Below are 11,291 nucleotides of genomic sequence, written 5' to 3' on the forward strand. Positions count from 1 at the left end.
GAGAGCGAGAGAAAGCGAGAGAGAGCGAGCGAGGCAGAGAGAGAGTGAGCGAGAGAGGCAGAGAGAGAGAGCGAGTGTGCACAGTTACACCACAACCCCCCTAAAAAAAATCACATGGCTTTCCTCATGACCAGTGGCACCCCAACCCTCCAAAACCGAATCTGAGAATCGAAAAAACCTCCTGCACCCCTTCACTGGTATGCCCCCACATTGGCCCGTGCTCCTGTGGAATTCACATAAACCAAAGCTAATATTGATACACCTGCTGTCGGAAAAAGAAAAATACATACCTGGCCTTTCGTAACACCAACTGATATTCATATTTCAGCTAAAAACCTAATTGAATAATGTTAGAAATTAAAACGGGTATCAAGCACATTGGATATGACATGCGAGTTAGCTAGCTAGTATTCTCGGAAATCAATAACTGAAATCTTGTATAATTGCGTCAGTTACTCGATTAAGTTCTGGGGGAAGATGCTAGAACGAAAATATGCTAGAACGAGGAGCAGAAGCAGGGCGGTAGCGCCTCCCCCCTCTCTCTGCAAGTTTCAGTCAAGTCTACGGGCCCCCTCCCCTTCCCAATTCCGAAAGACATGCACACCCACTTAATTGTGATTTGTCAAAATAACCAGTGACGAAAAACCTGCGAGCCAAAACAACTACTGTTGACAGATGTTACGATACAATTGATGTTATGTAGTCTGTCCACAAAGGATAAGCTAGCTAGCTACTCGAATATCTGTCATTCATTCCTTTGTCCCACTGCTGAGGAACTCATGAACTGTCTGCAGTGAGATGATCCACACACCGGTGTAGAAATGGATACAACAGAAGCTGAAACTTTCATATTCCCTCTAGTATACCACATTGAAGCATTGAAGGATTAGAAGGGTCGGGTCTGTGTGACGTGATGTACAGTATGAGAGTAGATTATTTTATCAGTAGTTCGAGGAGAGACAAACCATCTTCAGTGGCCTTGTGATTAGAGTGTCCGCCTGAAATTGGAAGGTTGGGGGTTCAATCCCCAGTCGAGTCATACCAAATCCTCTAAAAATGGGATCTGATGCCTTTCTGCTTGGCACTTAGCATTAATGAAATAGATTGGGGTTAAGGCCATGCGAAAGACTAGTGTCCTGTCCAGAGGGCGTACTTGTACATCAAGCTGCCTCACACTACAGAAACAGGAGATGCTCTATTGGCAATTCTGGCTTGGACAAGGCTTACTTGTTCAATGCTTACTTTTTTCCCCCTATGATAGACTGCTACTTAGACCCGTCAATGAGACTAAATAATCCTGAGCTGAGCAGGCCTGATAAGAAAGTGGACAAAAGGATAAGATTGTGTGTTAGTTTTGTTAATTTTGTGTGCAAGTGTGTGTGGAGAGAGAGAGAGAGAGAGAGAGAGAGAGAGAGAGAGAGAGAGAGAGAGAGAGAGAGAGAGAGAGAGAGAGAGAGAGAGAGAGAGAGAGAGAGAGAGAGAGAGAGACGTGGAGAGGAAATGGTAAGGGAAGGAAAAGGTGTGTGTGAGTAGGTGTGAGGTGTGTGCATATAGGAGTACATGTGGATGAGTGATTATGGTAAGGAATGATTGATGGTGTGAGATATTGAACACAGGGAGAATGTGTGTGTGGCTTAAAGATGCACTGTCAAACATTTGCATAATTTCAGCCAGTAGTTTTGAAAGTAGCGCTCACGAGCCGAATGTGGTCCCCGAAAATTGTGTACTACGTCACATATGTGCATTTATGTGCACCACATCATTGCTGTCTCTCTCTGCTGTGGGGCCCGCCCTGCAACCTCATTGGATAATGCTGGGCAGGCCTCTTGCTAGTTGTTGCTCAAATGGCGAGGGACTGAAGCTCATTGGCTGAAACTCAAATTACTAGGGGGCTGGCGCACGTGGGGGAAAATCTAGGGAAAATGACACTGCACAGCATCTAGAAAACAGTAGCTTTCAAACTAGGGATTTCATGGCAAAATGAGGTAAAACAGTAATTCTGCTCATAGATTATGCATATTTGAACTACAAATTCCATCCAGCCCAAAGCGGGAGGTCTAAAAAATCAGCCATTCAATCTCTTTAGGTATGATGCTTGGCCGTGATGACAGATGTGTGTGTGTGTGTCATCGAGTGTACAGTGGGGGAAAAAAAGTATTTAGTCAGCCACCAATTGTGCAAGTTCTCCAACTTAAAAAGATGAGAGAGGCCTATAATTTTCATCATAGGTACACGTCAACTATGACAGACAAAATGAGGAGAAATAATCCAGAAAATCACATTGTAGGATTTTTTATGAATTTATTTGCAAATCATGGTGGAAAATAAGTATTTGGTCAATAACAAAAGTTTCTCAATACTTTGTTATATACCCTTTGTTGGCAATGACACAGGTCAAACGTTTTCTGTAAGTCTTCACAAGCTTTTCACACACTGTTGCTGGTATTTTGGCCCATTCCTCCATGCAGATCTCCTCTAGAGCAGTGATGTTTTGGGGCTGTCGCTGGGCAACACGGACTTTCAACTCCCTCCAAAGATTTTCTATGGGGTTGATATCTGGAGACTGGCTAGGCCACTCCAGGACCTTGAAATGCTTCTTACGAAGCCACTCCTTCGTTGCCCGGGCGGTGTGTTTGGGATCATTGTCATGCTGAAAGTCCCAGCCACGTTTCATCTTCAATGCCCTTGCTGATGGAAGGAGGTTTTCACTCAAAATCTCACGATACATGGCCCCATTCATTCTTTCCTTTACACGGATCAGTCGTCCTGGTCCCTTTGCAGAAAAACAGCCCCAAAGCATGATGTTTCCACCCCCATGCTTCACAGTAGGTATGGTGTTCTTTGGATGCAACTCAGCATTATTTGTCCTCCAAACACGACGAGTTGAGTTTTTACCAAAAAGTTATATTTTGGTTTCATCTGACCATATGACATTCTCCCAATCCTCTTCTGGATCATCCAAATGCACTCTAGCAAACTTCAGACGGGCCTGGACATGTACTGGCTTAAGCAGGGGGACACGTCTGGCACTGCAGGATTTGAGTCCCTGGCGGCGTAGTGTGTTACTGATGGTAGGCTTTGTTACTTTGGTCCCAGCTCTCTGCAGGTCATTCACTAGGTCCCCCCGTGTGGTTCTGGGATTTTTGCTCACCGTTCTTGTGATCATTTTGACCCCACGGGGTGAGATCTTGCGTGGAGCCCCAGATCGAGGGAGATTATCACTGGTCTTGTATGTCTTCCATTTCCTAATAATTGCTCCCACAGTTGATTTCTTCAAACCAAGCTGCTTACCTATTGCAGATTCAGTCTTCCCAGCCTGGTGCAGGTCTACAATTTTGTTTCTGGTGTACTTTGACAGCTCTTTGGTCTTGCCCATAGTGGAGTTTGTAGTGTGACTGTTTGAGGTTGTGGACAGGTGTCTTTTATACTGATAACAAGTTCAAACAGGTGCCATTAATACAGGTAACGAGTGGAGGACAGAGGAGCCTCTTAAAGAAGAAGTTTTAGGTCTGTGAGAGCCAGAAATCTTGCTTGTTTGTAGGTGACCAAATACTTATTTTCCACCATAATTTGCAAATAAATTCATTAAAAATCCTACAATGTGATTTATTTTTTTATTTTTTCTCAATTTGTCTGTCATAGTTGACGTGTACCTATGATGAAAATTACAGGCCTCTCTCATCTTTTTAAGTGGGAGAACTTGCACAATTGGTGGCTGACTAAATACTTTTTTTCCCCACTGTATATGGGCATATGGGTCCTGTGTGTGTGGGTAAGACTGAGATTGCTTGCTGGTAAAGAGTGGCGCACGCACACACACATGCACACGCACAACCTTCTGCTCCAGCCCATTCAGGGTTGGACAGGAAAGGAGAGGAAAGACAGGCAAGATGGGAGGAAGTCATATAAGGCCCCAGGAGGACCAACAGGAAGCTGTAGCGACTAAATGAGATGAACGAGACAGAGAGAAATACCGCAAGGCTGTCTTCATTAGGGCACACCGTAGTGAAACGTTTTGCAACAGACAAGGTCCAGATAGTACCTCCCCCATTTTGGCACATTTTCTTCAGCTTCATGCCTACTGAACACCACCCAGACCTCTTTCCCAACCTATCCCGTGAGGTCTTTGCCCTGGAGCAAGCCCAGGACCAGTATTCATCAAGAGTCTCAGAGTGCTGATCTAGGAACATGTCCTCCCTGCCCATAAAAGTCTAATCTCAGTGAGATGTCAGAGATCAGTGTCTTGGGCTTGGCACCGCTCTGGTATTTGCCAACTCCACCCATACATCCACCACCACCACAATTCCTCCCCCCACTGCTACTCTTCCCTCAGCCCCTTTTGATGAGTCACAGTGTACCCCCTCTGGTTCAAGTGAGCCCTGGGTCAAGCCCTGCTGATGGGGTTGGCTCAGGACATGGAGGGTTGGCTGGAGAGGAAGGTGAGGGAGATGGGGGAGGAGAGGTGGGGGGGTGGGGGGTGGAATAAGGGGAGCAAGAGAAAGGGAGAGAGAAAGAGAGGTGAAACCAGAGAGAGAGAGAGAGAAAGAAAGCGAGAGAGAAAGAGAAAGGGTGGGGAGGGGCAAGGAAGGAAGGAAGCCAGTTGGACAGACATGCACTACTAGGGAAAGAGGAAAAGAGAGGGAAGAGGAAGGAGGGTGCATCCCATGGCCTCCGCTGAGGGTAGTCACTCCAATGGGCTCTCAGGGCGGAGGGCTGTTCCGCTCTCCCCGTGTTACGCAACACATTCTTGTTCTCATCCGGCTCGAAGGACCGTTCCCCCACAGCCGGGGAAACGTTAGGTTAGGATTTTTAACATTTAGAGTTAGTTGAATGCACCGACTGTAAATCTCTCTGGATAAGAGCATCTGCTAAATGACATGAGTATAATGTCACATGAAACATAGTAACTAGAATGTACATAAAAACAACTATGATGTACTTTATGGGGTGGGGTCTTTGAAGGTTGCGGTGCAAAGATCAAAGATCAAGATTCTGGTCTTGGGCTGGACATTAGTCAGGAATGGCAGGATTAAAATGGCCCCAGATTAATCTCTGCTGGGGGAAAGACAGAGAGAGAGAAACACAGGGGTAAAGAGAAAAAGACAGAGAGAGTGGGAGAGGGAAACAGAGACAAAGAGAGAGAGGAAGAGAGATACAAAAAGAGAAATACAAAGACAGAGAAAGAGACAAACAGAGAGAAAAACAGAGAGAGAGAGAGAGAGAGAGAGAGAGGGGGAGGCAAAGAGAGAGGAAGAGAGAAAGCCTACAGACTAATCTGTCATCTGCCCCCTACTCATGCCAGATGCCCACTAGTCTTGATGTTGTCGCACCAACTGGGCTAGATTCAACAAGCCACTCCCCACTTACAGCCACCCAGAACAGCCTATGATCCAAGCTCATAAGACTTGGGAAGTACAACACACATTCAATCAAAACAAATACATACACAATCAGGTTGTACTGTATATCTTTTCTTATATTTTGGGAAATTATTAGTTGTTAGTTACAAACACAACCAATAGATATTATTTACTTTATTTGCTGCCCACCCAAACCTCTTTATTTTTCTCCCCTCACATCTTATGTCAGTCTCTCATTCACTTTCTTTCCTCTTTCTCTTTCACTGTGCAGTGTATGGAGGTAGCGCCACGGTTGGGTTTGGCCCACTGTGAGCATATTGTGTGCACATGGCAGCCATATGTAGACTTTTCTACAGCATTGCAGAAGCCAACAGTGACCTGAATTCCACTGCATCTATCCTATCGCCATCAGTACTCATTTCAAATGACAACCTTACACTTTGGCTCTTTTGCCAGGAATTGCAACAGGCATTTCAACTAACCATACTGGCATCACAACAAACTAGCACACTACAGACAAGCGCACAGATATGCATGCGTGCGCGCACACACACACACACACACACACACACACACAATATTTACAGAGATTACAGAGAGAACCCATTTTCAATTATCCAAATGTGAGAGCAATTCTGTTTTGATGATTAAATGATATCACCCAAGCCAGAATTGCCAGATTAACAAAAAAATGTACTGTCACCGCTCCACCCAGAGTCAAAGTTTCACATGTGGCACATAAATCATTGGTGTGTGCGTGCCGTGAACACATGACACTGGAAAGAAACCGTTTTAATGAGCCCAAAGTCAATTAATGGAAGCTAAACATTCTGTATCAGGAAATTCTGCGGCCTGCCCTAAATGGCTATTGTGATTAGTGGTATCCATTATACTTGCCCAAATCAATCGCAATTGTTCCCAGGTTCCTTTGGATTTGTTTGAGAGTTAGCGAACGGCACGGAAGGATCTCGTGAGGATAGACCGAGAATACTGTAAAGAACCAAGGGGCACGAAGCCCAACACGCTGTGGTCTTGACGTAAGAATGACGTCAGTTAGCGAAATACGACACATGTCCTATGCCTGTACTTCATGGTATTTGTGGACCAATAGGTGATGCTGTATGAAGATCAACAGGTTTGAATCAATAAATGTATTTCTTGCAGTGTTTTACGCAGCTGGCACTACAAAATGTTGACTGGCATGAGTGTACATATCCGAAAGGAAGTATGGTAATATGACCCCGACTTTCAGTATCTCTAATAAAACGGGTGTCGGTCACACTTTATTTAGATAGTCCCATATCTGTTGACAAGCAACTGCTTGCCAAGGTGATGGTTAGGGTTAGGTTTAGAATAAGGGTTAGGGTAAGAGTTAAGATTAGGGTTAACTTCAGGGTTAGGATAAGGGTTAAGGTTAGGGCTAGGGTTACAGGATAGTTAGTTGAAATGTTGTTGACAGTTATTGAACATCTACAAATTATCGACTTGGGACTATCCAAATAAAGTGTTACTGGGGTGCCAAAACATAACCCGTTGTGTATTAATGTGGCACAATTACTGCCCACTGTAAACACAACTCTATTTTAGAACTAAACCTACAGTGGGGAAAAAAGTATTTAGTCAGCCACCAATTGTGCAAGTTCTCCCACTTAAAAAGATGAGAGGCCTGTAATTTTCATCATAGGTACACATCAACTATGACAGACAAATTGAGGAAAAAAATCCAGAAAATCACATTGTAGGATTTTTTATGAATTTATTTGCAAATTATGGTGGAAAATAAGTATTTGGTCACCTACAAACAAGCAAGATTTCTGGCTCTCACAGACCTGTAACTTCTTCTTTAAGAGGCTCCTCTGTCTTCCACTCGTTACCTGTATTAATGGCACCTGTTTGAACTTGTTATCAGTATAAAAGACACCTGTACACAACCTCAAACAGTCACACTCCAAACTCCACTATGGCCAAGACCAAAGAGCTGTCAAAAGACACCAGAAACAAAATTGTAGACCTGCACCAGGCTGGGAAGACTGAATCTGCAATAGGTAAGCAGCTTGGTTTGAAGAAATCAATTGTGGGAGCAATTATTAGGAAATGGAAGACATACAAGACCACTGATAATCTCCCTCGATCTGGGGCTCCACGCAAGATCTCACCCTGTGGGGTCAAAATGATCACAAGAACGGTGAGCAAAAATCCCAGAACCACACGGGGGGACCTAGTGAATGACCTGCAGAGAGCTGGGACCAAAGTAACAAAGCCTACCATCAGTAACACACTACGCCGCCAGGGACTCAAATCCTGCAGTGCCAGACGTGTCCCCCTGCTTAAGCCAGTACATGTCCAGGCCCGTCTGAAGTTTGCTAGAGTGCATTTGGATGATCCAGAAGAGGATTGGGAGAATGTCATATGGTCAGATGAAACCAAAATAGAACTTTTTGGTAAAAACTCAACTCGTCGTGTTTGGAGGACAAAGAATGCTGAGTTGCATCCAAAGAACACCATACCTACTGTGAAGCATGGGGGTGGAAACATCATGCTTTGGGGCTGTTTTTCTGCAAAGGGACCAGGACGACTGATCCGTGTAAAGGAAAGAATGAATGGGGCCATGTATCGTGAGATTTTGAGTGAAAATCTCCTTCCATCAGCAAGGGCATTGAAGATGAAACGTGGCTGGGTCTTTCAGCATGACAATGATCCCAAACACACCGCCCGGGCAACGAAGGAGTGGCTTCGTAAGAAGCATTTCAAGGTCCTGGAGTGGCCTAGCCAGTCTCCAGATCTCAACCCCATAGAAAATCTTTGGAGGGAGTTGAAAGTCTGTGTTGCCCAGCGACAGCCCCAAAACATCACTGCTCTAGAGGAGATCTACATGGAGGAATGGGCCAAAATACCAGCAACAGTGTGTGAAAACCTTGTGAAGACTTACAGAAAACGTTTGACCTGTGTCATTGCCAACAAAGGGTATATAACAAAGTATTGAGAAACTTTTGTTATTGAAAAAATCTCATTTTGTCTGTCATAGTTGACGTGTACCTATGATGAAAATTACAGGCCTCTCTCATCTTTTTAAGTGGGAGAACTTGCACAATTGGTGGCTGACTAAATACTTTTTTCCCCACTGTATATAGTGACTTCTCTGGGAGACACCATTTGGGGAGTGCCAGGCCCCCACAAAAACATACAGAGATGGTTTGCTCCACTGTTTGGCCCAGATATGTCACTCCTACTCCAGACTTCACCGAAGCTTATTTCTCTTTGTGAAAAAAGGAGCTGCATTTCATCATAATAATCCCTCACTCCCGGTGACATGGAAACACACTCAGTTGTGTTTTTCCTAAAATTTTCCCCCACTACTTTCTCTCTACTGTGTTGTGCAAAGCTTCAGCTCAACATGACGGAGCTCAGTTTTGGTGTAAGGTCCTACAGCCAGATGTTCAGATGAAAAGACGTCCAAATTAACCAGAACTAGTAAAACACCTGACAGGTGTGGCATATCAAGAAGCTGATTAAACAGCATGATCATTACACAGGTGCACATTGTGCTGGGGACAATAAAAGGCCACTCTAAAATGTGCAGTTTTGTCACACAACACAATGCCACAGATGTCTCAAGTTTTGAGGGAGATTACAATTGGCATGCTGAATGCAGGAATGTCCACCAGAGCTGTTGCCAGAGAATTGAATGTTAATTTCTCTACCATAAGCCACCTCCAACAGTGTTTTAGAGAATTTGGCAGTACGTCCAACCGGCCTCACAACCGCAGACCACGTGTAACCACACCAGCCCAGGTCCTCCACATCCGGCTTCTTCACCTGCGGGATTGCCTGAGACCAGCCACCCAGACAGCTGATGAAACTGAGGAGTATTTCTGTCTGTAATAAAGCCCTTTTGTGGGTAAATCTCATTCTGATTGGCTGCGCCTGGCTCCCCAGTGGGTGGGATCCAATTACGATCTTGTCTCATCGCTGCAACTCCCCAATGGGCTCGGGAGAGGCGAAGGTCGAGTCATGCGTCCTCCGAAACATGACCCGCCAAACCACGCTTCTTAACACACGGAAGCCAGCCGCACCAATTCACCGTTCAACTGACGACCGAAGTCAGCCTGCAGGCGCCCGGCCTCCACAAATAAAGCCCCCCCGGAAAAAAACATCCCCTAACCCGGACGACACTGGGCCAATTGTACGCCGCCCTATGGGACTCCAGGTCACGGCCAGTTGTGACACAGCCTGGGATCGAACCCAGGTCTGTAGTGACGCCTCAAGCACTGCGATGCAGTGCCTTAGACCGCTGTGCCACTCGGGAGTCCTGTATGCTCTCTTTTTACCATAGCATTTCAGTGTGACTATGTAAGGGAGGCTGGTGTCTATTTAAATCGCAGGATGGCCTCATTGTAATGGCTGGAATGGTAGGAAAGTTTGCACGCATCCACCGATTTCTCCCATCATCTGATTTCCTTCTCCATCAGTCTCCACTGGTGTATATACTGTAGTATAGGCTTGCCCAACCCTCTTCCTGGAGATCTAGGTTCTCAGGGCCAACCCACATTTTTTGCACACCTGATTCTACTTATTAGCTGCTTACCAAGACCTTGGTCGCATTCCTCTGCTTAGATGTTGCATGCATCAACCAATGGTTGCGTGCCATGTCATCGACTGTGCAGTAGAGCACCAGACTACTATGATATATGATGTGGTTAGTTGATACCTAAACAGTGGAAGCTGTTGGGAGGAGCTATAGGAGGAGGGGCTCTGTGTAATAGCTGGAATGGAATTACTGGAACGGAGTCAAATGTGTTTGATACCGTTCAATTGATTCTATTCCAGGCATTACAATGAGCCCGTCCTCCTATAGCTCCTCCCACCAACCTCCACTGTACATAAAATACCTATCCAGGCGTTGTAAGATCTGGCATGCGTCAGCAACGTCTGAGCAGGGAAACACAACCTTTAACTAGCTGAATCAGGTATGTTAGGTTAGGGTTGGACTCCAGGAAGAGGGTTGGGCAGCCCTGCTGTAGTAGGTGATGGAAATATGTTTTTCTCCCCAACTCACCACCAGTTCAGAGAAACGTGCGTGCAGTTCCTCGGCCGGGGGCATGGGTGCACTGAACTCCAGCAACTGCAGTGGCACGCTGTCCTTCAGGTTGATCTCCGGGGGCTCGCTGCTGCCGAAGCAGCACAGGAACCCCAGGGCGGGGCGCGTCCGCTTCCTTGGGGGCATCGTGGACCACCGGAGAGTAGGGGACGAGGAGGGTAAGGGGGGGGGAGTAAAGGGGTGGTGAGGCTGCTATCTAGGGGGCATGATCTGAAAGACAAGAGAGAAAGAGAGGTAAGGCTAGAATTAGGGCAAAGCAACCCAAGAGGGTGGCTTGTCACAGCAACATTGAGTGTTGCAACGTTGTTGAGAACTTCACAGCCTGACATGCGCAAAGATATAGTGCTGTACAATCACAGAACCTCCTACGGAGTGAAAAAAACAACAGGTATAATAATATGGATACTGTGATTCAATATTACAGCATCATCTGCAGTCATGTTGATAGCCATATCCTCTTCCCTGACTCGCCTTTTATATTTTCCTTCCAATTTGGTGTACTGGTATAAAATGGGACACAAGGTTTGCCAGATCTTCCCCTAACAATATTCCTAGGTAAGCAGGTTAGGTTACCATAAACCCGTGAATGAAGGGCTAGTAAAAAGTGAAGAAGGCTTCCCTTCCAGAAAACCCTCTCACTCTGAGCCAAGAATGAAGATGTGTTTCTTTCTATAAAACCACACTGAACCCCTCACCCATGTCCACTCAAGGGGCCATACTCTTCATCCCTCCCTCTCTTCCTCCATCTCACGCAGGGGGTATAAGGAAAGGGAGGGGTCACAGCGGGCTGAGATGCGGTCTGCAGGGACTGGCACCCATCTCCTCTCTGTGCA

General features: G+C 45.8%; 1 protein-coding gene across 1 annotated transcript in view; it reads right to left on the reverse strand.

Moving 5' to 3' along the window:
* The window catches only part of daam2 (dishevelled associated activator of morphogenesis 2), a gene marked incomplete at its 5' end in the record, with an annotated part of 114,874 nt that extends 104,290 nt beyond the window's left edge, over window positions 1-10,584 (reverse strand). Inside the window, one exon of the mRNA XM_084181761.1 lies at window positions 10,417-10,584. Coding sequence (XP_084037887.1) covers window positions 10,417-10,584 — 168 coding nt within the window. The remainder of the gene's footprint in view (window positions 1-10,416) is intronic.
* Window positions 10,585-11,291: the final 707 nt, after the last annotated feature.

The sequence above is a fragment of the Coregonus lavaretus genome (assembly GCF_964263955.1).
Source record: "Coregonus lavaretus genome assembly, chromosome: 18".
In the NCBI taxonomy this organism is placed as follows: domain Eukaryota; kingdom Metazoa; phylum Chordata; class Actinopteri; order Salmoniformes; family Salmonidae; genus Coregonus; species Coregonus lavaretus.